Source organism: Brachyhypopomus gauderio, chromosome 3, assembly GCF_052324685.1.
Source record: "Brachyhypopomus gauderio isolate BG-103 chromosome 3, BGAUD_0.2, whole genome shotgun sequence".
In the NCBI taxonomy this organism is placed as follows: Eukaryota; Metazoa; Chordata; class Actinopteri; order Gymnotiformes; family Hypopomidae; genus Brachyhypopomus; species Brachyhypopomus gauderio.
The window spans coordinates 24,022,210-24,049,985 of record NC_135213.1 but is presented as its reverse complement, the minus strand read 5'-3'; the positions used below and the strand labels follow the sequence as shown (position 1 = coordinate 24,049,985).

Here is a 27,776-nt window from a genome sequence, read left to right as displayed (position 1 = left end):
ACAAAAGACATATTAATATATTAATTACGCTATTTCACTGTGATTAACCCAGTCCTTTTGTTGCTTACTGTTGTAGTTGAAATCTTCCTGGCATTATTATATATTAAACGTGTATTGTATATTGTTATATCATTTTGCCCAAATCGTAGACATATATAAAGCAGTCTGACACAGAACGTTAATCTGCTGGATCCCACATATTCGAAATAGCACACTACACAAAATAGTATGCAGTATGTAAACAAAACGAAGATGGGATTAAACTGGTGTCCCGCATCTTCTGTATTAATGTACATTTAATGTTTAATTGTAGTTGGGTTTTTTTTTTTACCTTATTTAGTCTAGCCATGTCCCCTTTAACTCTTGCAAGTGAACTTTTGTCAACGTGTTTATTTTATTTCAGAACCTTCGACAATTGTCCCATTTAGTTTTACCACAGTTCTTATATCGTGTTTTATTGTACGACTGTTACCAAATCAATATTAGAAAGCATCCAACACTTCAACGCACTGCAGGCCTGCTGTTTATGAAGGTGTCCGCACACTCGTTCTGTTGTCTCACCCACTTAAAACGGGAGTAAAAACTCCCGTCACAACACCCTTCATGTATTATTTTAATAAATATAAAATGTTACCAGAAAAATAGTGTGTTGTCAGAGAGGACCATTAAGAATAAAAAAGTCAACCGGATCCATTTGCCTCTAATGTATTACGTTAAATTTATTTAACTGCAGTTTTTATATAGCTGAGCCAGCACTCTCAGGGAGATACAAAATGCTTAAAACATCATATTTCATATACTTTCAATTTTAAATTCAGGTTCTCTTGTTCTCTTTTTATTTATTTTTCGAAAGAAATCTCCCTTATGTAAGGCGTTTTTTCTGTTATGGGTAGTGATAGGCCAGATGGGCGTTAGAGAAGGCGGGTTGAATACAAGATTATGATTTTCCGGAAGACGCCGTTCCCTTTTTACTCGCTAGAGGTCGCTCTCCCCATACAGTGCAGTAGCAAAGGCGGTGTAGTCGAGAGCTTGTGGCACGGCGTCAGGGCCCGAGTACGTAGGCATCCTCGAGACGCAGTAGTCCGCCTGCTCCGGGGGAAGCTCGCGACGCAGCTCCTCGATCAGAATATACGGCTGGAGACACCAAAGAGTTTGCAAACAGTTGAAACGGTGAAGCGTAACAATTGGTTTAACTGTAAACCTCCAAATCTCTCACACTACATGATTATGACTAAAAGGTGTATTCCTACTTTATAAAATACAAATCTGGTTTTAAGTAAATATATCAGTAGAGTAAATATAAAATGAGCCTGTAAACCTCTGAAGAAACAGAAATAGCCTATTACACTCTTAACACACCTTGTCACCCGCGAGGATCCTGAAGGAGGCGGCGACCTGTTCGGCTGTGTCAGTCTCAGTGGTTTCACGAGTCATGAAATCCACAAACGACTCAAACGTGACTTTTCCCGTGGTGTTCGGATCAACCAGTGACATGATGCGTGCAAACTCAGCCTCTCCCTGCACACATGTTCACATCATGTACAACAGAACAACTGCTCATGTAGTCTTCATGACCCAATCTTACACTCCAGGAAGAAATTCCATCTTTAAAAAAGGACCGCAAGTTGGTCCTGTAGGTCTGGAGAAGCACAGTGAACCATACAATATGATTAATATAGTGTTTGTAAAATTTTAAATAGTGACTGTCTCTGACCTTGTCATACAAGAGCATGTGTGTGTGTGTGTGTGTGTGTGTGTGTGTGTGTGTGTGTGTGTGTATGTATGAGTGCGAGTGAGTGTTTGTGTGTGTATGAGTGTGAGTGAGTGAGTGATAGACATAAACAGCTGGAAAAGGTGTCCTCCCCGAGTTCCTGAATCACCCGTGTGTTTCCGATATCTCGAGGTAAAAGCTGCCAATGTTCTGATATAGTGCCACAATAGGCTGACGGGTCTTGGCCACTGTTAAGGTCTCAGAGCCGACTATTGGCAGAGGACCAGTGACCCTGAACAAGACCCTGGCTGGACACTGCCCAGAAAGCCGATCCTGGGTCACCACGTTAATGCTTCAGGAGGCAACACGGGGCTGTGCTGTTTTATTACCAGGTCGTATCCCATGGAGATGAGGCACGCACGGAACTCGTCAGTCTCCATCCCCCCTTTCTTCTTCTGCAGGAGTATGAGCAGAACAAGAGAAATGGAGAAGAGAGAAGAAAATGAAGGGAAGAAGTCTTTGGCTAGCACATCGCCACACATTACCACACACACACACACACACACACACACACACACACACACACACACACACACACACACACACACACACACAAATCTCCCCCCACATGGTGGTTTAGAAGCCAAACTAAACTGAACGGACGGAGGGAGGTAGGCCACCAGAGAGAACAGCCCTGCATGGAGGAGCTCATGCTCAGAACTCCTACACTGTGAAACACATCTCCTAAACATCATGTGCTGTACTGGGGCCATTTTGAGAATGTTCGATTTTTTTATGTATACTAACGTTCACTCTTTTTACTCATGTAAGGTAATCCTACCTTGTCCTAGGTTATTGTTTGTGAGCCACTTGATAACTACTGTGTTGGACCTTATCCATGTGGGCATGTTGGTTGTCGGGCCAGTGGGCGTATCAGTGGGTGGGTCAGTGGGTGTGTCAGTGGGAGTGTGGGTGTGGTCTGGGCTGACCGTACCCTGTCGAAATGGCCGAAGGAGGAGCGGAACTCGGTGAGCTGCTGTTGGCTGATGCCTTTGGCGTCGCGGGTCAGGATCTGGGTCTCAATCTCGTTAATGGTGCGAGCCACCATGGTCAGGAGGAGTTCCCAGCCCACACGGATGTGCTGCCATCACCATGGAAAAGAGACGTTAACCACAAATGCAAATGTCTTATGGAGCTGGTGAGCTCATCTTTAGGTGATTTTCAAAAGGATTCACTCAGTTTGTGACTACTGAACAATAATGGGAAATTGTTTTGCTGTTGTGTCAACTTATATTCACAGATGTAGGTGTGGGTGTGTTAAAGGTTTAGGGCCACAACAAATAAACATGCTATCAATTAACCAATCAGTGAGTCAGATATGCATGTTAGCATTTGCCTCCATGGTGTAGTTGGTGTGTTTGTTGTCAAATATCAGGGACTCCTGGATGAGCTGGTGTTCCCCTTCCAGTTTGTCGATGTTGGGTTTGTAGGTGATGATCATGTTCTCATACTGTTTCAGCTGGTTCATCTGGTCTTCCAATGTACCGCCCATGTCCACTGAACTGTGGACGATCTCCTAAAAAACACACGCAGCAAAGAATTTCAACATACACGTACTTCCAAAAACAAATCTCTGCAACACACACACACACACACACACACAAACACACACACACACACAAAAAAATAACAAACCACCATAACCACACAAACAGGGCAGCAACCTCCTCTAACATGACTCAAGACACCACTATGACAAGCTTGAGCTTGTTTTGACGACAGACCTCCATGCGGGTCTGTATCCAGGGTCCGATAAGGTTGGCCTGTCCTGCAAACTGTCTCCTCATACGCTCGTTCAACTGCTGTCGGGATAACTCCTCCTGCAGGGCACTGTCCCTCTGAGGGACTAGCCTCTTCACCTAGTCACACACAAACACACACGCAAACACCCAGGATCGCCATCTCAACAAATTCCTCAAGTGATAGCATGCTTACCACAAACACATATATCTAGAAAATACACACCTACACTTAGTACACTTATACGTACACATACACTCAGACACACCTTGTCCCATTTGGTGGTGAGCTCGACTGGGGTAATGCTGCAGTAGATGTTGTTTAGTTTGGTGGAGATGCCGTAACTCTGAGTGATTTTCTGCACCTCGTTGGAGATGCTCAAGATGGCCTGTCTCTCTGTGTCCGCCTCCAGCAGGGTCGCTTTGAACTGCTCGTGTGCTGTAATCAGACTCTACATGCACACGCACACACACGTGTGTGTGCGTATACTTGTATTTCCTCCACACTGTGCACTATAAATGTGTGTGTGTGTGTACCTGTATCTCCTCCACACTGTGCACCATAAATGTGTGTGTGTGTTTGTACCTATATCTCCTCCACACTGTGCACTATAAACGTGTGTGTGTGTGTGTATGTGTTTGTACCTGTATCTCCTCCACACTGTGCACTATAAACATGTGTGTGTATGTTTGTACCTGTATCTCCTCCACACTGTGCACTATAAACATGTGTGTGTGTGTGTTTGTACCTGTATCTCTTCCACACTGTGCACTATAAACGTGTGTGTGTGTGTGTGTGTGTATGTTTGTACCTGTATCTCCTCCACACTGTGCACTATAAACATGTGTGTGTGTGTGTTTTTGTACCTGTATCTCCTCCACACTGTGCACTATAAACATGTGTGTGTGTGTGTGTGTGTGTTTGTACCTGTATCTCCTCCACACTGTGCACTATAAACATGTGTGTGTGTGTGTGTGTGTGTGTGTGTGTGTGTGTGTGTGTGTGTGTGTGTGTGTGTGTGTGTGTGTGTGTGTTTGTACCTGTATCTCCTCCACACTGTGCACTATAAACATGTGTGTGTGTGTGTGTGTTTGTACCTGTATCTCCTCCACACTGTGCACTATAAACATGTGTGTGTGTGTGTGTGTGTGTGTGTGTTTGTACCTGTATCTCCTCCACACTGTGCACTATAAACATGTGTGTGTGTGTGTGTGTGTGTGTGTGTTTGTACCTGTATCTCTTCCACACTGTGCACTATAAACGTGTGTGTGTGTGTGTGTATGTTTGTACCTGTATCTCCTCCACACTGTGCACTATAAACATGTGTGTGTGTGTGTGTTTTTGTACCTGTATCTCCTCCACACTGTGCACTATAAACATGTGTGTGTGTGTGTGTTTGTACCTGTATCTCCTCCACACTGTGCACTATAAACATGTGTGTGTGTGTGTGTGTGTGTGTGTGTTTGTACCTGTATCTCCTCCACACTGTGCACTATAAACATGTGTGTGTGTGTGTGTGTGTGTTTGTACCTGTATCTCCTCCACACTGTGCACTATAAACATGTGTGTGTGTGTGTGTGTGTGTGTTTGTACCTGTATCTCCTCCACACTGTGCACTATAAACATGTGTGTGTGTGTGTGTGTTTGTACCTGTATCTCCTCCACACTGTGCACTATAAACATGTCCTGCAGATCCTCCATTGCTCCTTCCATCCAGTTATTAAAGGGAGCAGATCTCTTAGCGTACTCCAGGAAGAGCTGATCTATTGTCTCCAGCAACTTCTCTGTTCTCTTACATATACACACACATACACACGCACCCACACACACTAGGTTAGCCATGTCTCTATTCCTAATTGTTGATCAATCTTGTGGACACTAAAAAAATATCTGAACCCAGTAATTTCAAAGGATGTTTTCTATTACACTTTCATCTAATAAACTTCAGAAATCTCAGCCTCCAAGATCTATCATCCACTGACCTTTCTCAATGACAATATTTTGTTGCCATTTTCCTTTGATAATAGTGTGTGGTGTGACAGCAGTGGCTGGATTGTTGCCATATGTTGGTGGTTACCTGCTGAATGAGGCTGAATGATCTCAGGTTAGGGTTAAGAGAGCTATATCCACTCATGCCAAGGGCATCTGAGCACGAGAGTGTGAGAGTGAAAGAGACAACCTGCGTCTGTGTGTCTATGTGTGGTAACAGAAGGCGTATGAGTGTGTGAGAATGACAGAGGGCATATATGTGTGTGTGTGTGTGTGTGTGTGTGTGTGTGTGTGTGTGTGTGTGTGAGTGTGAGTGAGAGAGAGAGAGTGTGAGAGAGCCTAACAGGGTGTACAAGTGTGAGAGAATGACAGAGGGCATATGTGTGTGTGTGTGTGTGTGTGTGTGTGTGTGTGTGTGTGTGTGTGTGTGTGTGTGTATGTGTGTGTGTGTGTGTGTGTGTGAGAGTGTGTGTGTGTGCACGCGTGTATGTACCTCCAGTGCCTCCCTGCGTTTTTGGGTCAGAGTTCCCAGCTGGTCCCAGTGGTCACAAATCCTTTGACAGCACTCGTTAATGGCTGCTGAAGCATGGTAGTCCAGCTCACTGTGGAGCGCACACACACACACACACACACACACACACACACACACACACACACACACAAACCGTTATCCCTCAGTCCTCAGTGCAGTTTATATGGGACTGAGATAATGGCAATGGCAAGTCATTCCACATGCCAACATATGTTCAAACATCCCATTAAGACTCTGATATCACATACTGTTTACTGCATCAATACAGGCTGGAAACACTAAAATTGACCATATTTATAAATTCTGATACAGAGACATAGAGACACAGAGATCTGTGGGTAATGTGGTGGTGTTCTGATGACCACTGCTTGATAGTTAGGGTAAGGCAGGTTTATTTATATAACACTATTCACACACAACAGTTATTCAAGGAGACATATGGGTCCACTCTCCCATGGGCCCACCATCTGTGAGAGAGGTAGCACTAGGGGTCTGTTGCATTGTGGATCGGGTGGTGGCCGAAGGAGAGGGCCTTGGTGTACTGATCCTCAGTTACTGAAGCTGGCTCTTGGGACATGGAATGTAACCTCTCTGGTTGCGAAGGAGGCTGAGCTGGTGTGTTAGGCTGAGAGATATCAACTAGATATAATTGGGCTCACCTTAACGGTTTGGATTCTGGAACCAATCCTCTCGAGAGAGGCTGGACTTTATTCTTTTCTGGAATTGCCCATGGTGAAAGGTGGAGGGCAGGAGTGGGCTTACTCATAGCTCCCTGGCTTGCTGCCTGGATGTTGGGGTTTTCCCCAGTAGACAAGAGGGTTGCTTCCCTGTACCTCTGGGTTAGGGAATGAGCTACGACTGTTTGTGCTTATGCACCAAATGGCAGTTTGGGGTATCCAGCCTTCTTGGAGTCTTTGGAGGGGATACTGGAAGGTTATACTTCCATTGCTGGGGAACTTCAATGCTCACGTGGGCAGTGACAGTAGGACTTTGAAGGGTGTGATTGGGAGGAACCCGAGTGGTGTTCTGTTATAGGATTTCTGTGCTCATCACAGTCTGTCCATAACGAACACCATGTTTGAGCACAGAGGTGTCAATAAGTGCATATGGCACCTTAGGTTGCAGTTCAATGATGAACTTTGTAGTGTCATCGGATTTGCATCCATGTGTCTTGGACACTCGGGTAAAGAGAGGAGCTGAGGAGTCAACCGATCACCACCTATTGGTGAGTTGGATCAGATGGTGGGCGAGGATGCTGGACAGACCTTTCAGACCTAAAGGTATCATGAGGGTTTGCTGGGAACGTCTGGTACCTGTCAGAAAGATCTTTAACTCCCACATCCAGCAGAGCTTTGACCGCATCCCAAAGGAGGCCAGAGATATTGAGTCCAAGTGGGCCTTGTTCCATGCCTCCATTGTCAATGTGGCTGTAAGTTTGTCGGTGCCTGTCATAGCGGCAATCCCCAAATTCGACCAATAATGTATACAGTGAGGTTGGGGATCTGCTGACCTCGACTCGGGATGTCATTAGGCGGTAGAGGGAATACATTCTCAATCACACCATCATGCCTTCCATAGAGGAAGCAGAACTGGAGGACTCGGACAAGGGTTTGCCAGTCACTCGGACTGACCAGGGTAGTCTCACAACTCCTTGGCAGCAAGGCTCCTGGGGTGGATGAGATCCGCCCTGAGTTCCTTAAGGCTCTGGGTGTTGTAGGACTGTCCTGGCTGACACGTCTTTGCAACAACACGTGTACATCGGGGGCAGTGCCTCTGGACTGGCAAGCCGGGTTGGTGGTTTCCCTTTTTAAGAAAGGGGACCAGAGAATGTTCTCCAACTATTGGTCTATGCAGGTGTACTGGAGAAGAGAGTCCGGCCAATAGTCAAATCTCAGTTACAAGAGAAACAATGTGGGTTCTGTCCTGGTGGTGGAACACTGGACCAGCTTTTCACCCTTGCCTGGGTCCTAGAGGGTGCACGGTTGTTTGCTCAACCAGTCCACATGTGTTTTGTGGAGAAGGCATTCAACCATGTCTCTCAGGGATTCCTCTGGGGGGGTGCTTCGGGAGAATAGGGTACTGGGCCCACTGCTACGGGCTATCCAGTTCCTGTACAAACGGAGCAGAAGCTTGGTTGCATGGCCAGCATATAGTCAGACTGGTTCCCAGTGGGAGTTGGACTCAGTGTAGCCAAGTGGCAGAGGGAGTTTAGTTTGGTGGCTTCGGGATTCTGCATCTCCTTTTTGTGGATGATGTGGTCCTCTTGGCATCATCAGGCCAGGACCTACAGCTCTCGCTGGATCAGCTAGCAGCCGAGTGCGAGGCAGCCAAGATGAAAATCAGCACCTCTAAAACTGAGACCATGGTACTCAGTTAGACAAGGGTGGAGTGCCCTCTCTGGGTCGGGAGTGAGTCCTTGCCTCAAGTAGAAGAGTTCAAGTATCTTAGGTTCTTGTTCACAAGTGAGGGATGTACAGAACGAAAGACTGACAGGCTGAACGGTGCAACGGCCACAGTGTTGCAGACGCTGTACCAGACCATTGTGGTGGAGAGAGCTGAGCCAAAAGGCAAAGCTCTCGATTTACTGGTCCATCTACGTTCCAACTCATACTTATTGTCATGAGCTCTGGGTAGTGACCAAACAAATAAGATCGCGAATACAAGGGGCTGAAATTCGTTTTCTCCGCAGGGTGTCCAGGCTCTCCCTATTGATACGGTCATCTGGGAGAGACTTAGAGTAGAGTCGCTGTTGCTCCATGTAGAGAGGAGACAGTTGAGGTGGTTCGGGCAACTGGTCCAGATGCCACCTGGGTGCCTCCCTGGTGAGGTGCTCCGGAAATGTCCAACTGGGAGGAGACCTCGGGGATGACCCAGGACACGCTGGAGAGGTTATATCTCTCGGCTATCCTGGGAACGCCTCGGTATCCCCCCAAAAGAGCTAGAAGAGGTAGCTGGGCAGAGGGAAACCTATGCTTCTTTGCTTAGGCTACTGCCCCCACGACCTGGACTCGGAAAAGTGGATGAAAATGGATGGATGGACGGATATTAGGCTTGGAAGGCTTCTCAATTTGGTATTTCCGGGGGCGCGGCACTGCTGCATGACCCTGAGAGCTCGTGGCTAAATGTTTGTGGTGTTATAGTTTTCTTTTCTTTGGTTTTATATATTGGTTTGATATATTGGTTATGGATCATTTTAGAATGATGCTGGCCTTGTGCCTCTGTGGGTTTTTAGTGGACAATGCGTGCGGATTAACTATTACGGAACAAATCACATACACTCGGGAAGATCTGCTTTCTCTTCGTTTTGCGAAAGCAACTGGCCCAAGTACAAGTGGAATACCAGAGGATTGCAGCAGGCAAATTCGGAAAAGTCGCCGGAGGAAAACGCGTGTTGGAACAAAGAAGAGGGGATCACGAGGTGGGGTGAGAGAAAGACTTCGGAGACGCGGCGAGCGGTTTCCCTTGCCGGTGATCACTCTTTCTAATGTGCGATCGTTGCATAACAAAGTAGAGGAACTCTCGGCGAAAGTGAAGTATGACAGAGAATTCAGGCAGAGCAATCTCTTGTGCTTCACTGAGACATGGCTGAGGAAGGAGTCGAACGAGGTGGCTCTGTCTCTACCCGGCTATACTATAATCCGAGCGGACAGAGATCATGGTACATCACTGAAATCTGTCGGAGGCGGTTTATGTATGTATGTGGATAATAATTGGGCCACTAACTTTTGTGTACGAGAGCAGTTATGCTCGCCCGATCTTGAGATACTTACGGTGTCCTTTAGACCCTTTTATCTCCCCCGTGAGTTTGGGCAGGTGACTGTAATTTTGGTTTATGTGCCTGGTCCGGATTATGAGGGAGCAGCTCTCAGAATTATGGAAAGTTATAACAGTGCCCTCTTACACTCCGCGAATCAACCTGTTTTTATTTTGGGTGATTTTAATAAATGTGATCTGTCTGTATGCTTGCCTAATTTGCATATGTATGTGGATTGCCCGACTCGCTTAACACGAACATTGGATCAGTGCTATGGGAACATTTTGGAGGCCTATAAGTCTGTGTGCCAACCACCTCTGGGTAAGTCAGACCATAATGTTGTGCATCTTTTACCAAAGTATAAAGCAAAATTGAAGCAAAGTAAGCCACTAACAAAGACTGTTAACTTATGGACTGAACAAAGTATAGGAAAAATGAGGGATTGTTTGGAAGACACGGATTGGCAGGTGTTCTTTGATAACTGTTGTGATGAACATGAATTAACTGACACCATTGTTTCATATATTATATTTTGTGAGGGTAACGTAACTGAGAGTAAGGTAATTAAACTGTTTCCAAACAATAAACCATGGCTAACAAGCGAATTGAAGGACTGTATAAAAGAGAAGAAAATTGCTTTTAGGAATGGAGATGGGGAGGTGGTTAGGGAGAAGACTAGGGAACTTCGTGGGAAGATTAAAAAGGCAAAACTGGAATACAAGGATAAGATTGAGAAACAGTTTTGTTCAGGCAATGCCAGACAAGCTTGGGTAGGTCTGGATCAGATGATGGGTAGGACAAAGAGGGTAACACCTAATCTTACGTGTGGTTCGCTGCTTGTGGATGATTTGAATATATTTTATAGTAGGTTTGATATAGGAGATTTTAAAATACAGTGTGAGGGGGTTTTGAGTAGTATCCCTTCATATTCACCTATAAAATTGACAGAGAATGAGGTTGCAACCAGTCTTAACTGTGTACAGCCTAGGAAGTCTCCAGGCCCAGATGGCCTTGGCGGTCGTGTAATTAAGGCTTGTGTCCATCAGCTGAAAGGAGTCTTTACTCAGCTCTTTCAGCGTTTATTAGATAAAGGTGTTGTCCCACATTCTTGGAAATTGACTAATATTATGCCTCTGCCTAAGAAAGTTGGGGCATCTGCTTTTAATGATTTTCGGCCAGTAGCCCTGACCTCTATTTTGTGTAAAACAATGGAAAGGGTTATTAAAAAGCATCTCATATCCAGCATAGAGAGTGATCTTGATCCACTTCAGTTTGCGTATAAGAGTCAGAGGAGTGCTGAGGATGCTATTCTTATGCTCTGTGATAAAGTAAGTTGCCATCTCCAGCAGCCAAAGGCCTACGCTAGAGCCCTTTTTGTAGATTTTAGTGCGGCATTTAATACAATGAAAACATATATTTTATTACAGCGTTTGGTAGAACTAGAGGTAAATGGTGGTATCATCTTATGGATTAAAGACTTCTTGACTGACCGCCCTCAACGTGTGTGCTTGAATGGGTCAGTATCAGATTGGATGGTTGTAAATAGTGGTGCACCTCAGGGATGTGTTTTATCCCCAGTGTTGTTTTCTATTTATACAAATGGTTTTAGAATTTGTGAATCTGGTTTTTACTTATTTAAATACGCAGATGACATGGCACTCCTCGGTTTATTTAATGGGAAGGAAGGCCATGATGGGGGACGGTTTCAGGAGCATGTTAGTGCTTTTCAGGAGTGGTGTGAGTTGAGTAGGTTGGAAATTAATGAGGAGAAGACAAAGGAGATGATTTTTCATAGGAGAGGCCACAGTGAATCCCAGCCTCTGGTGAGTATCAATGGGAAGGCAATAGAAGTAGTCAGTTGTTTTAAATATCTGGGCACAGTTTTGGACAGTGGTTTGGCCTTTGAGGGAAACTGTGAGTTTATTTATAAGAAAGCTCTGCAGCGTATTTATCTCATCAAAAAACTGTGCGAGTTTGAGGTTAGTCCAAATATTGTGGAACTAGCATATCGCTCTTTGGTTGAAAGTGTACTGTGTTATAATGTTACAGTCTGGTTTGGGAACCTGAGCTGTAAGGGCAAAGGGAAGCTTATGAGAATAGTAAAATTAGGTAGTAAACTAGTAGGAAGAGGACAGAGACTTATGAAGGATCTTTATAGGGATCGTGTGCAAAGGAAGGCATTTAAGATTATAAAGGATCCTCTACACCCAATGAACTCACAATTTGAACTGCTGCCATCAGGTAGACGGTATAGAGTGCCAAAAGCTACTAGGAATATTTATAAGCAATCTTTTTTATCAAATGCTGTAGAAATTATGAATGAATGAATTTTTTTTTTTTTTCTCTCTGTTGTTATATGTTAAATGTTATATGTTGTGGGGTGTATGCCATGAGTGATCAAAGATGAATTTCCATACTGTGGACAATAAATGTTATTCTATTCTATTCTATTCTATTCTATTAGTAGTATTAGTAATAATAATAATAATAATGATTATGTTTCTGTTCTTATGTAAAGCACTTTGAACAAAGAACACAAATGGACAGGTCATACACAAACACACACACACACACACACACACACACACACACACACACACACACACACACACACACACACACACACACACACACACTCACAGAAAAGTATCAGCTCACACATACAAACACAGACCGGCTGGTATCCAATGAATCTTTAAGGCTGGGTGTGATCAGGTCATTGATTCAGTTTCAGTACACAAGGACAGAATTCACTGCTGAATTATGAGCCCCGCTGCCAAATACCTTCCACACACACACACACACACACACACACAGCTCTACAGTGGCACAGTAGTGAAACCACTCAAGATCCCTCAGTGCCCAAAACAGTAAAATACACAAAATACCAACAAACAAAAACCGTGTTCAACAATGGTACAGACTGTGACGTGGGTGTTTGAGGATATGTTTACATAACAACTAAATCTATTGTCGAGAGATTTTACTAGTTAATTATAAGGTATAAGACACTGAACTAGATTATACAGTTTGGACAATGAATGAATGAATGAATGAATGGATGAATGATGTCTTGGGCTGCAGTACCCTGATGTTCCTCCAGGGTGCAGTCTCACAAAAAGCTTGAGAAAACTGCTTATCTGTGAGAACAGAAACCAACCAGGACCTTAAACAGATCTGGAAACTCTCCAAAGCAGTGTTTAATTTCACAACTGTGTTTCTTCTGCTGAACATCTTTCTCAGAGTAGTTTTTGTTTCTGCTCAAGTTTGAGATACAGAAATTAGAGGCATTTCATTTGTTCAATTTGACAGAGCAAATTTGAATGTTAATGACTATGTTAAGGTAAATATTAAATAAGTGTTTTTTTAATACAATGGAATGATTCTGAAAACTGCACTTGAAGCAAAGATTTCCTTTGTCTATTCTTTTATAAATCAGTGCCTGGTCCCAGCAGAGAGCACAGAGAATACCACAGCAGTGCTGTACACACAGCACGATATTTCACACACCACAGTTCATGGGGCTTCAGGTCTTACCGACATGTAACACAGCACATCCATTACCGCTGTCCACTGACTATTTCTGTCTTATGTGTTTGATCCTGACTGGCCCCCTGTGTGGAGGTGCTGTCCTAATGTTCTATATGCTACTGTCTTTAGCCTGTTAGGTTAGCTGGCAGGAGTTGGGGGATAGGTGTATGTGTATGGAGGGTGGGGTAGGTGTGTGTGTGTGTGTGTCTGTAGGGGGGGGGCACAGCAGTGTCATCTGCAGAGTGACAGAGGCACTGAAACACTGACATACCAACACGCACCAGTGTGAGTATGTGTGTGTCAGCATGAGTGTGAATTTGCGTGTGTGCGTGTGCACGCCTGTGTGCATGTCTGTGAATAAGTGTGTGTGTGTTACTATTATCATGTTGACATTATGGCATTGAAACAGAGAGAAAGCAACAGCTGTTCGACACACAGGTCACATTCAAAACAAGGAAAACAAAAGTGAACAGGGTGTCCACTTCTTACAGGAGAGAGAGAGGGAGAGAGAGAGAGAGGGAGAGAGAGGTGTATTTACAGCTCTCCTTACCTCACCTGCAGTACAGCAGGACTGGCCTGTTGTAATAGTGACTGGACTGATATAATGTTTACAGGGTTCAGACAGCAGAAGTGGCCAAGATGCTGTGAGTACCTGCCCTCTGCCTACAGTCACCAACAATCAGCATCCAACACCAGCACAACTGCTCCCAGGTTGAAAGACCTTTTGTCTTAAACAAGTGTAACGAGTACAGCACCATTGTTCACCTTAAGATGTGTTGCACAAATCCACCGATTTACAAAAAGCAAAAAGTAGACACTGCAAAACCTGCTTTAAAATCCCAGCCCACACTACTCAAACAGCAGCATGGGGCAGTGGAACAATCCCAACTCAGGGGGAAGATTACACACACATGTCATTTGAAAGCCTGCACTGTAGCAGCACACATTTTACAAAAGGAAAAAAACATGAATGTAATTTAAAAACACTACATTCTGTTGTTTCATATGTAGAAAAAATTGAAATATTCCTTTAATACCCCATACATTTAGTGTTTAGGACTTTACCACTTTGAACATTTAGTGTTTATGATTGTACCACTAGTTTTCAATATATTTTTGTATTTTTACAATTCTGATTATTTTGCAGGAAAGCCGGAGGAAGTGGTGTTACTTGAGTTCCTGTGCGATGGCTGCGACTTGCTCCACCCTGTCCTGATGTGCTGCCAGGTCACTCTCAAACGCCTCATGCCTCCGTAGCAACGCACGCACCTCAGTTAGAGAAGCATTCTCGTAGTCCTTCAAAGTCAGGAGCTCACTCTTCCCTGCAAATTACACACATGCATGCACACATACACACACACAGACACACATGCACACACACATACACACACAATCAAACATTTACTGAATTCCGTTTAAAACGGAAAAACAAAACGAAACAGCAGGAGATGTGGTTTCATGACCTCAGGGTACAGTGGGTGTATGGGGCAGAAAGGGCACAAAGACCACAAAGGTCAGAGAAGGTTACAGATTACACTGAGGTCACATAGGTCGCAGAGGTCACTGATTACACATAGGTCACAGAGGGCAATGTGATGTGTGGGAGAACCCAGACTCTCACCAATCTCCCAGGCCTCATGGGTGGAGGCCTTCTGTTGGAACTTCTCAGCCAGGTGCTCTGCCCGTTCCAGGCGATGTAGCTCAGTGAGGAGCCACTCCTCATAGCCCTTCTCCGCCTGCTCCAGCCCCTGCCATGCACCTGTGATGTCCTGTGGCGTGATGTCCAGTGGGGATGGAACAGTTAACCACTGAGAAGACACACGCTCCATATGAGCAAACCCTGCTCTGCCTAAACCTACATCTAACCCTTGTCCTAGACCCTCGTCTAAACCTAACCCTAGTCCTAGACCCCAGTCTAAACCTAAACCTAACCCTAGTTCTAGACCCCAGTCTTAATAAGCCTAAACCTAACCCTAGTCCTAGACCCCAGTCTAAATAATCCTAACCCTAGTCCAGGCCCTGGACCCTGGTCTTAATAATCCTAACCATATCCCTAGTCCTAGACCTTGGTCTTAATGGTCCCCACTAGAGCCACCATTCATACAGCATCAGGCACAGGGACAACTAGAAAATCAATTCAAGATGAAGTTAAAACACTTACTGGAATGCTTTACACCGTGCTAAGATGTTTCCAGAAGCCATGTGAATGAGGCCGTGTATGTTTGTGTGTGTGTGTGTGTACGTGCGTGTCTCACCGACACCATCTTGCCCTGGGAGGGCATGAAGGCAGGCCTGTTGCTGATGCGCAGTTTGGTCTGCAGCGTGTTGAAGTTGATCTCCAGCTGACACTTCTCCTGCACGCGGGGCGGCTTGTGCAGGCGGCGGTAGTCGCGGAAGTCCTCCAGCTTCCCCCTCATGGCCGCCAGGCTGGCCTCCGGGGTGCGGTTCTCCAGCCACGGGGTGGTGCGCTGGATCCACTGCAGGAGCTGCAGGACAAATTCTATCAAAGTTTTATTTGTCACATGCACAGTCATTGTAATAGCAACTAGCAGCCCAAACTAGTTACTACACAACTAAAGTACACAAGCATACAACTTATCTCTACAACTGCACAACTAGAGTATACAACTAAACTCCAAGACTATACCACTAAACTACACAGCCATACAAGTAAGCTGCACAACAAAACATCAAATCAAAATCAAATCAAATATATTTGTATAGCGCTTTTCACAACATATGCTGTCACAAAGCACTTTACAGGATTCACAAGGTTAACAATACTATAATACAAGTATTGTTCATAACTAAACAACACTTTTTTGTACTGTTATGTTCCAATCGATGTGTTCGGTGGTGATATGTTCTGTTCATTCTGATATCATGTTAAGTTCATTCTGACATCACGTTAAGTATATATTTAACATGGTCATTTGAAGTATACACGACCAGCTTTGGTAACCCACCGTAGTTGCTACCATGTGCTAGTTCACGTTGTGACCTCTAGACTGGGAAATGCATAGGCAGAATCAGGGTGAACCTAGGTCATAGTGAACTGAGAGAAAAGTGTAGGAAGGCGGGGTTCGGACATGCTGGAGGTGTGCCCCACCTCGCTGGCCAGTTTCTCATAGTCTTCCATCAGCTTTTCGTTGACCTGGTTGACCCCCAGAACCTTACAGATCCTGGTAGCAGCAGTCTCGGCCTTTATGGAGAGAAGCAGCAGACAGATCTCTGCCAAACTTTTACATTCTGTACATATGATTGATGTAAATTATTAACAAATCTAATGCTCCTGTGAGCTTAATGATGTGTCAGTGCATGTGTGTGTGTGTGAAGTGTGTGTCTGTAAGGCATGTATGTGTGTGTGAAGTGAGAGTCTGTAAGGCATGTCTGTGTGTGTATGTGTGCCTGTAAACTATGTATGTGTGTGTGTGTGCGTCTGTAAGGCATGTGTGTGTGTGAAGTGTGAGTCCATAAGGCATGTATGTCTGTGTGTGTGTGAAGTGTGGTTGTGTGTATGAGGAATGTATGTAAGTAAGCCATGTTTGTAAGTGTGTGTGAGATGCATGTGAGGTGCATATGAGGTGTCCATGTGGTCCGTGTGTGTGTATCTGTGTGTATCTGATTAATGTTATGTGTGTGTGTGAGTTGTGCAATGTGTGTGTGTGTGTAACGCAGGAGCTGTGTTTGGGTCAGACAGGTGTCTGATGGTAAGGACCTGTTCAGCTCCTGCAAAAGCATGGTAAAAGCAAGACACGTAGGTCATGATGGCTCTCTCATCAGGCTTCGGGGTGTTCACAATGTCTAGAAGAGAGGAAGAGGATGGAGAGATATGGATGAAGGTGAAGGATGGATGGGTGTAGTGAAAGTGAGGATAGTGTGGTGTGTATGAAGGTCATGATGGAGTGGATGAAGATTATGCTGGTGTGGATGAAGCACTAGAAAATTGTGATAAAGTTGCCAACTTGGAGTAAGCAAGACCACATGTGCCAGATCACCAAACAGGTTCTAACTATTATATAAAAGCAACTTTAGCAAAACTTAAAAAAATTATTAGCATTTTTATTATTTACTTTTAAACTTTTAAGATAAAAAATATTTCTTTAAGGTTTCTTTAGAATGACTGCTCTTCCTTGGCTCATTTGACCTGTCACAAGCAGCAGTATTTTATGTTGTCCCGTTGTTGTTTTTCATTGTGTTCGTGCCTCAGGTGGGCGTGGCCCATTATGGAACCTGACAACTTAGGGTCATTTGTCTGTCTATATGCAGTTTGTTTTGTCTTTGTACCAGTTGACTGCTGGTTATTGTTTTCTTCCATATGCCATGGCTTTTGCGTTGCTGTACTTTATTAATTGAATCCTCCATTTTCCCTGAGACTGGCATGATCGCTTCCTTCTTTTTGCACTCCCTTGCCCATCACATGAATATTGTGAATTTAGTAACCCATAGAAACCTGTAAGCATTTTAGCTGGAAATCTTTACCCAACATTGAGGAAGGGAGAATGAAGCACATGCTTGGCCCTACAGCTGAGGGTCAGAGTATGTGCGCTCTGGCCAGAGAATGAAGGAACATGAGTCAAACCCCAGACACAGGGGAGCAATATGAGACACTGCAGGTTCTCGTTTATAACGAGTCCCCAAAAAAAGGCCTATAGAGAAGTTAAAGGTGTAATAATGGAATGATGAAAGTTCACTGAACCGCACAATGACTCTCCTCTCTAATTAACTTCTCCTGCTCTAAGCCCTGAGGGATCAGTTAAGCCTCACCTTCATCTCACTGCTGAGGAGCCATCGGCAGGTGGATTATTAAGGGCCAAACGTGCAGCAGACATGGCTGCAAATCAAAAGGTTCTCACCACGCTGCCTACACTCACCCTCTGAGTGGGAACAGCTCAATTTAAAAGTGATGTGTCCTTTCCTTCACTACCCCAGTTAGAGTGTAAGTAGAGGTGATTTCAGGGCTGTTAGGTTTGTTTAGCTGTAACATCATGGAGTACCTTCTGCATCCAGCATTTTTGGTATGTCCAGGTGCTTCTCAGCGACCTCCAGTGCCAGGTTCAAGTTGCCCACGGGATCATCCTACAGGAGCAGTACAGACACTCACATATAAATAGACCTAACTATGTGTGTGTGTTTTTGTCTTATACTTTCTCTATATAGTAAAGCTCCTCAGGACTGAAGAAAAGTCTTTGGTAGGAGCCAGATTCCAACACTCGATAGCAGCGCTGATAAATTAATTATAAAAACAAATGTAGTAACAAGGTAGATTATAGGTAGATTAGGGGTAGATTATAGGTAGATTATGACAGTCTGACATGACATCGGGTGGGTATACAGGGAGGAACACAATAGACTTGACAAAGGTCACATAACTAACTCTTAATGGACTTGTTTTGATTCGCTGACTAAGACTTAATGGACTTGAGTCACATGACTACACTAACACTTTTACACATTTTATGCAAGTGGCTCACCAGCCGGACCACATCGTGCAAAACACAGATTTGAGTCCAGAGTGTCCAGGTGTGTGACGGACTGCATACAGATACAACAATTCCCATCAAGAACAGAGGCAGCTCCTGATAAGCTTGTACAACTACCTGTTGTCACCATGAGTGTTATGGCTTGTCTAGATGTCTTGCAAAAGTATGATATCTGCCAGCATTATATACTGTAGATCCATAGTCTGGTTCAAGCTTGGCTCAAATGAAAATAGTTGAGCTTGAGGTTAAGGTCGGGGTCGAGGTTAAGGTTGGGGTCAAGGTTAAAGTTTGGGTCAAGGTTAAGGTTTGGGTCGAGGTTAAGGTTGGAATTGTTGTTACTTTGCTGTTACCACTGTAGTTGCAGCAGTTTTGCAGAAGTTACAATACACTGTGTAGACTTGAAATGTTTCTTTAGTAAGCAAATGCCTGTCTGAATTAGTATGGTTTCTGTACACAGAGAATCATGCATGAACCAGCACACCAATGACCTTGTTGAGTTTGGAGAAGTCGATCAGGTCAGGCCTGTGTCTGTGTATGAGGGCGCAGAAGGCCAGGCCATCCTTCCAGCTTCACACACACCCACACACAGCAGGAGAAACAGGAGAACACACACACACACACACACACACACACAACAGGAGAAACAGGAGAACACACACACACACACAACATGAGAAACAGGAGAACACACACACACACCCACACACAGCAGGAGAAACAGGAGAACACACACACCCACACACACACCCACACACAACAGGAGAAACAGGAGAACACACACACCCACACACAACAGGAGAAACAGGAGAACACACACACACACCCACACACAGCAGGAGAAACAGGAGAACACACACACAGCAGGAGAAACAGGAGAACACACACACAGAGTAGGAGAAACGGGAACACACACAGCAGGAGAAACAGTGAAGAACACACACACACACACACACACACACACACACAAACAACAGAAGAAACAGAGGAGAAGACAAACACCCATAGCAGGAGAACCAGGAGAGCACACACAGCACAAAACAAGAGAAGGAAAAGCAACATGTCAACCATGTACAGCTGTGTATTGAGAGAAGACCACTCTTTTTACAGCTGTGTATTGAGAGGAGACCGGTCTCTACGGCTGTGTATTGAGAGGAGACCGGTCTCTACGGCTGTGTATTGAGAGGAGACCGGTCTCTACGGCTGTGTATTGAGAGGAGACCACTCTTTACGGCTGTGTATTGAGAGGAGACCGGTCTCTACGGCTGTGTATTGAGAGGAGACCGGTCTCTACGGCTGTGTATTGAGAGGAGACCACTCTTTACGGCTGTGTATAGAGAGGAGGCTGCTCTCTGTGGCTGTGGACACGGTCACCTGCTTCTGTAATTACTGTAATGATCACCCTCAGAAACAATAAAGATGGGAATTCAATTAAGAAGAAAAGCAGGGAACTAATCCAAAACATTGACAATATGGTGGAAGAGACAGGAGGAAACAAACAGAGCAGTAGGAACTGCAACATCAGAGGGGCAAAACCATGTCAAACGTAGAGAAAGACAGCTCCATGTGAAACCATGTCAAATGTAGAGAAAGACAGCTCCACGTGAAACCATGACAAACGTAGAGACAGCTCCACGTGAAACCATGTCAAATGTAGAGAAAGACAGCTCCACGTGAAACCATGACAAACGTAGAGACAGCTCCACGTGAAACCATGACAAACGTAGAGAAAGACAGCTCCACGTGAAACCATGACAAACGTAGAGACAGCTCCACGTGAAACCATGTCAAATGTAGAGAAAGACAGCTCCACGTGAAACCATGACAAACGTAGAGACAGCTCCACGTGAAACCATGACAAATGTAGAGAAAGACAGCTCCACGTGAAACCATGACAAACGTAGAGACAGCTCCACCAAATATACACATAGCGCCTTCCTCTGATTCCTGACACGCTAGAATCACTGTTATACTAAGCTGGACATTAGAAGTGCTAATTTTATTTTATCACCACTAAGGAGCACTGTGAATACACGGTTGTTATGTTTGGCCTCAGCTATCCCCCCTCTATGGTCCAGGCCTTAATTAATTACATCTTAATAGACTTCACTCTAAGTAGTCTCCGTTCCACCAGCCATGTGCATGTCGAAGGAGAGAAATGTTCCACATTCAATCAGTCTCCTGCCTCCTTCCAGTTTCCATCATCAGTCTCCCACCTTCCAGTAGTACTGGGATTACAGTGGACCACAAACTGGAGGCTATACCTAACAGGCCCAACGGACACATTGGTGGAGAATTAATGGAGGCATTGGTGAGAGGGAGCTGACAATCCCTTTCTGGATTTGACCAACCACAAAAACCGAGAGTTTCTCTGAATCTCAAAATGGGCGAATCCCTGTCAAGGTTATTGGACACTGTTCTTCTCTTGGTTCCAGCCGAGTATTACATTTCACCCTAGTTCTCGCAACACCAAGACATACGATTTATCCCATATATGCAGGATAGTGTTGAGTACTGTGCCACTCAAGAAACTGAGAACATATTTCCTCTCAATGTTACTGTATCTTCTGTTGGCAGGTCCATCTGGAGTCTTCTTTGGAAAATTCGTTTGGGAATTCTGAGTATTCTGGAGAGTCACATACCCAACAGCTGATCTCCAACAGATACTGGTGGAGGAGTGAGAAGAGAGAAGACAATGTTGTCTCACCTGCTCTGTTAGACCCCTAAGACCCCATTGGTAAACTCTTGCCTTTGCCTGGACTCATCCACCCATGGACTCACATTGCTGTGGATGTTGTAACAGATCTGCCAGCTTCCAATGTTTGGGATTTCCAAGGGCCTCCTATCTGACAGGGGACCCAATTCATATCCTGAGTGCATTCCATCTTTTTCAAGCACCTATTGGTGTCCATTTGTCCCACATGTGGGTATCACCCTCAATCCAATGGGTTAGAGTGAGGGTTGTTGGTTGGTCAACTAGGTACTTGGAATGTTCCTGCAGATATTCTGCTATAATAACTGGACTGGTCTCACTTTCTCCTGTGGGCCAAGACACAGGAACAAAATTCTCTGACTAGTTCTGCTTCCAGACTCAGATGGTATGGAGACACTCTCATGGCATCTGTAGAAGCTTCAGCTCATGTCCCTCCTTCTCACGTGGAGGCCATAGTCTCCTCCGGTTCAATACCACTGTGGCCTCAGGGTTATGCCCTGGTTGCTTCCAGGCACAGATGTGATGGCTATTGTCATCTCTTGGTCAGTCTGGATTCAATTCTTAAAGGTCCTCAAGTCCTGGATCTGTGGCGGCTCTGGACTCAAGTTCCCACAATCCTCTTGGTGATCAAGGGGAGCTCCCCTCACCATCATCCACCTATCAGGGATTGCTCTCTAACTCATCATCCAGCAAATACTGAACAGTTTCACCTGTCTCCAATTGTACTTATCCTATAAATTCATTTTTCCTTGTTGTGAAGTTTTGCCTTATTTTGGCAAGTGAGTGGGTTTTAGTTTTAGGGGACGTCAAAAACAATGTCATGTTTTTGACCTTGATGTATTTTGAATCTCGTTTATAGATTTGTTTATAGATTTTTGCTTGTTTGCATTTTGTCTCTGTATTTATTTCTATTTTAAGTTTCTATCTTCACTCATGTTCTGAATACATTCTTGGTTTGGTATATTTTGACTGTTTTGTTTTTGTTTGTTTAGCTTTGTTACGTGGACCACTGAGGCTCAGGCCAGTGGTTTTCACATCCAACCCTGGTCCTACTCTCTAGCACTGTTTCATCTTTTCCCTGCTTATGTTCACCTGACCCAGACGGGCTTGAAGGGTTTGATGGTCTGATGAGTGAGATCAGATGTGCTTGGAGTAAATGAAACTGCAAGGCATTGGAGCCTCAGGGCTGGAAACTCTAACATATACCATTGAACATACACCATTTGTATCTTGTTTAGCATTTGCTAGTCAAAGCCAAAGTGACCCACAGGTGGTACAGTGGTACTTTACACAAGAGCTTACCTACAGTGGAAGTTCTGGACATTAACGTTCCTGTAGGGGGCAGTCTTTCTCTGGCACCACAGCAGCAGGCCTTCTTTAGCTGAGGTTTCTGGGAGAGGGTCACAGCTATTTACCAGCATATTCATAATGTGTATACCACCACCCAGCCACCTTTAGTCAAGATTAGGGGGAGAAGTAAGACACTCGAAGGGCTCAAATGATCCACCCTCTTCTCATGCAAGAGCTCACAAACACTGTGATTGTCAGAGGAGAGAACGTATGCCTTCCCTCCCTGAGAGCACAGGCCATGTTGTAGGGGTTGTTGACAGTTCTACAGCTGACCCAAACATGTTGTGGTTGTTGCTCCTCACCCTCCACTGAGATGTCCTGGATGGCAAAGCGGAGGATGATGGTCCAAATCATTCCCAGTGTCATCTTCACATTTCCATCGACAATCTCTATAGAAAGAACAGACATGCTGACAGAGGCTGGACACACGCGCTGGGAGACTTTCATAACAAGAGTGGGAGAACAGTCCAAAGAACTACAGCAGCAAACAGAGCAATGCAGGTCAGGCAGAGGAAGTAATAAATACAGCCAACAGCAAACTACCAGAAAGGGCAGACTGTGTGATGCAGGGAGGGAATTATAAATCAGAACGTAACAGGGATCAAAGCCAGAGAAATATTCAGAGGAGGTATAGTAACCCTAGAAACTGAAGTAGCATAAGCTAAGCAGTGAAGCCAAGAACCAGCGAAGATCAAGAGAACAGGCTGTTCTAAAGAACTAAGAACAGTCCATAATGGGGAACAAATCGTTATTGAGAGCAGTCTGTAATGGGGAACAAATAGTTCTTAAGAACAGGCTGTAATGGAGAACAGGTGATCCTTAGGAACAGTCTATAATAGGGAACAGGTGGTCTCTAAACCGTGCAAAGCAATCTGTAGTCTGGTGACCTGACAGGAATGAATTAAACATTTAAAAAACACTTGACTGTAGTCTACAAAGCGTTAACACTAGTTGCAGCCCAGTCACCTCTATGTGTTACTAGATCTCTAGACAGCTGATACTGGGACTCATTTACCTTCTGCTCCGATGGACACCAGCTTCACCCCTTTGCTGGTGATGTACTCCAGGGCTTTATTCACATTGGCTATTTTGTGGAATCGCATCTTTCCTCTGTCTGGCTTGGGCAATCTCTCACCTAAAACACACATACAAGATGTTGAATATCACAGTTCACAGGTCTCCTGCTGCCCCATGCCATTTATTACAGGGTTGCTCAGAGCTTTTACTGCCCAGCTTCACTCCAGTCCAGAAGCCTAAAATAAATATACTGGCTTATTTGTCGAAGAAGGCAAGCGGTTTCTAAAGCTGAACTCAACTATATCTGGTCAAGTACAATATTTGTAGCATTGTAGCAAAGGATGTTAAAATGATCCATAATCAGCGTGAAAGAGCATGTAAAGGTGACACATGCATACCGGAGATGACTTCCAAGAGGAGCATCAGCTTGAGTCCGTTACGGAGATCCTCCTCTATGTTCTCCATCTGAGTCCCAGCCTTACGCAAGTGGGAGTTACACCACGCCGTGAACGTCTTGTACACAAAGACATGGAGATTGCAAGAGAGAGATGACATGGTTGGTTAAATTTCAATTTAACACATCCAACAACTACTCTAGCTCCTTAAGCTTATATAAACACCAAACAACATAGATTCAGAATATTTTTAAATATAAATTTTCCTTGGTTCAACAGATAAAGTGAACTATTAAACTTGTCAGATAACTAGAACAATCTGCATGAAAAACATTCATTCAGATATCTTCGCAAATTCATCCATCCATCCATCCATTTACATCCACTTATTCAAGTTGCGGGGGCAGTAGCCTAAGCACAGGGGCCCACCAGGGAGGTGCACAGGGGGCATATGGACCAAGCGCCCAAATCACCTTATCTGGCTCCTCTCTATATGGAGGAGCAGTGGCCCTACTCTGAGTCTTTCCTGGATGACCAAACTCCTCACCCTTTCTAAGGATGTCGGAACGTAGATTGACCAGTAAATTGACAGCTTTGCCTTTTGACTCTGCTCTCTCTTCACCACAACGGCCCTCAACACTGCAGGCGACGCACCGATCCGCCTGTCAACCTAAACAATTTGTATCAAACCAAACCAGTTGTTCTAGCTAACTTTTAAAAGTCACATCTCCATTAAGCATAGCTTGAAGCAGATGTTGTCATCTAAACCCCTTTTCATATTGGATCAGTTTATCACAGGGACAATTGTAACACCACCTGATTGCCTTACTACAGGACGAATGGATTTCTTCTCTTCTACACTTATGGAGGGCTTTCATGTCATGGCTATACCAAGACGTTAAAGCTCTTATGTACTGCCATATTAGCTTTAAAAGTGTGGTAAAATATTATTATATGCATTATTGGTGTCCCACTTTACACAGAAGCTACAGTTCCACATTTACCAGCATGTTAAGCAAAAGTGTGACAATGTAAAACACAATGTAAATAAAATCATGTTTTTTTATTTCTTCCTTTTCATTGGTTAGCTAAAATTTTAACATAATATACGAATATAAACATACAGCATGGGCGTCTTCACGTTTTCCAATAAACGTTCATTTTTAAACACGTTTTAAATGGTAAACTCTTAGATTTCAGTTTGTTATTTATTTAGCTTACTTTCATTGTCCTTCAGTACCTATTGTCATTTATTAAACAAATCATATTTAATCTAATGTAGCCTAATGTTTAATCTAATTGTGACAGGCAGGGTGAGCAAAATAAAATGGAAGCGATCACGCCAAGTCTCAGGGAAAAAGGATGGTTTAATATAGAAAGTGCGCAAACCAAAAACCCGTGACATGATCCAAATTAAGGATATAATGACCAGCGGTCAACTGGTACAAAGACAAGACATATATAGACAAGCAAACGACCCTCAGGTGAGACGGATCACGTGCTCCGCCCACCTGAGGGACGAACACAACGCCCACAAAACAGGACAGCTGCCGCTGTATACGGGGGCAACAGTGCCCGCCGTACCGTGACACTAATGTAATAAAATATTTAATATAATCTAATGGTCTAACTTGTAGATTCCGCTGCCGAAACTTTTTTAATTATTCACAGTGAGTTTTTAAGTTCTGCTTAAATGAATAATAAATCGGGTTTTTTTGTAATTGATTTCAAAGACTACGAACTGTTAAATGTACAATCATTTAAATGTATTGCATTGAATCTCTTTGTCGAAACCCGCCGACCATTTAAACTGAGGAGGACTAACTTGCAGAACTCGCGTAGCCTACTTCCTAACTTACTACGTGTGCTTACAATATTGTTGTTAAGAGTACAGGACAGTAGTCTGAAGACGTCTAAAAACAGCCACGGATTTTAGAGTAAAAAACAGAAGGTGAAACAGGTCTGGCCATGAACAAGGTCCCAGCCAAGGACACTGGACTGTGAAGTCCAGAGATAAAATTAGTTCCACCGTCCACTGTGATCTCTGGCACGTCATCCGCAGACTAGTGCGCATCTGCTGTCAGTCCTCATGCCGCTCGCATCACTGCTGGAATGGCCCTAGGAGAGCTGTTACCGGGGTCTATTGTTAGGCTGGACACACACACACACACACACACACACACACACACACACACACAGAGAGAGAGAGAGAGAGAGAGAGAGAGAGAGAGATAGATAGATAGATAGATAGATAGATAGATAGATAGATAGATAGATAGATAGATAGATAGATGGATATACAATTTTCATATTCTCTGTCCATGGCCTATGTGACTGTGCAAGAAGTTTTCATACCTATCTGACAAATGCACCCAACATATAACACACACACACACACACACACACACACACGCGCGCGCGCACACACACATACACACATACACACACACGTGTCTATTCATTCGTCTCAATTGCCAGGATGTGTTGAGTTATTTCATTTAAATGAGATATTGCACAGCAGAAACAGATGGACGTTTTATGGCTTACTTCAACAGTTTTACGCTTCCACTCCGAATAATAGAGCACTTCTTTTGAATTCTGCTAACTTCAATTTTTTCCCCTCAAATTTGCAGGACCGAATGTTATGAATATCATCTCTATTCTCCCCTACGCAAATTAGATTACACAGCAGATAGGCTCTGGTCCTTAGGAATTCCTTTTACACGTGGTTTTCAAAGATGTTTCTGCAGTTTCCGAAATGACGCAACAAAATACCACTTCATGGGCAAATATCTTTCCCAGACAACAAGCAAAAAAAAAAAAAAAAAAAAACAAGAGAGAGAGAGAGAGAGAGAGAGAGAGAGAGAGATACGTTTTAATTTGTTTTAACCGTTATGTCCCCTGTCCTCTGCCCCTCTGACTTCTTTAGGTGGACATTAGCAGACACAGGTGATCCCTGTACTGGAGTCACCCACCTTCCGCTGCTGTTTCTCCCACGCGGGATCCAGCAGCATGTCCCGGTCCCATTCGTCTTCCTGCAGCATGTACTCGTCCTGTTCGAAACCGTTGTTGTACTGCATCTCCGTTTGAGGCATCATAATCTTGCAGCTTCCACTTTTAAACGGCGCGAGGTTAAGGAAACGAGTTGTGAGCACGCTGTTTCTGGTACGAGTTTGCCGGCTGTGTGATGTTGATTTCTCAGGTGGTTGTTTCTGCTGCCCTGTGACAGGTTTGGTAAATGCGGACAAGCGTCTGTCCCTCGCGCGCGTTTCACTCCTCAGACGATCCTAACGTGCACGCAATGGGAATTAATAGTCTGCCACGTCACGTGACAAAGTTTCAACCGGTTACCCCCAGAGTGAAAGGTGTGTGGTGTGGGATCACTTTGAAGTTGAAGTTGAAGTTTGAAGTTTGAAAAGTTTTTATTTCGGTTATGTGCTCCACAATCAAAAAGAATATATATACATACCAACAAGCAAACAAAACAACAACACAACCTCAGTT

The 27,776-nt window shown here is 44.3% G+C and overlaps 1 protein-coding gene across 1 annotated transcript; it reads right to left on the bottom strand.

Moving 5' to 3' along the window:
• Window positions 1-699: 699 nt before the first annotated feature.
• Window positions 700-27,553, bottom strand: LOC143510812 (alpha-actinin-2). The gene is made up of 21 exons (XM_077000578.1): window positions 27,248-27,553; window positions 24,276-24,390; window positions 23,876-23,995; window positions 23,163-23,249; window positions 22,813-22,900; window positions 19,289-19,367; window positions 18,315-18,396; window positions 17,036-17,121; window positions 16,427-16,519; window positions 15,573-15,803; window positions 14,939-15,086; window positions 14,489-14,639; window positions 5,994-6,102; window positions 5,162-5,302; window positions 3,780-3,962; window positions 3,496-3,630; window positions 3,108-3,287; window positions 2,706-2,852; window positions 2,101-2,166; window positions 1,360-1,518; window positions 700-1,134 (listed from the first exon to the last, which is right to left on the bottom strand). Exons 1-21 carry the CDS (start codon window positions 27,368-27,370, stop codon window positions 976-978), a joined length of 2,682 nt encoding a protein of 893 aa, XP_076856693.1. The 5' UTR covers window positions 27,371-27,553; the 3' UTR covers window positions 700-975.
• Between the last annotated feature and the right edge of the window lie 223 nt (window positions 27,554-27,776).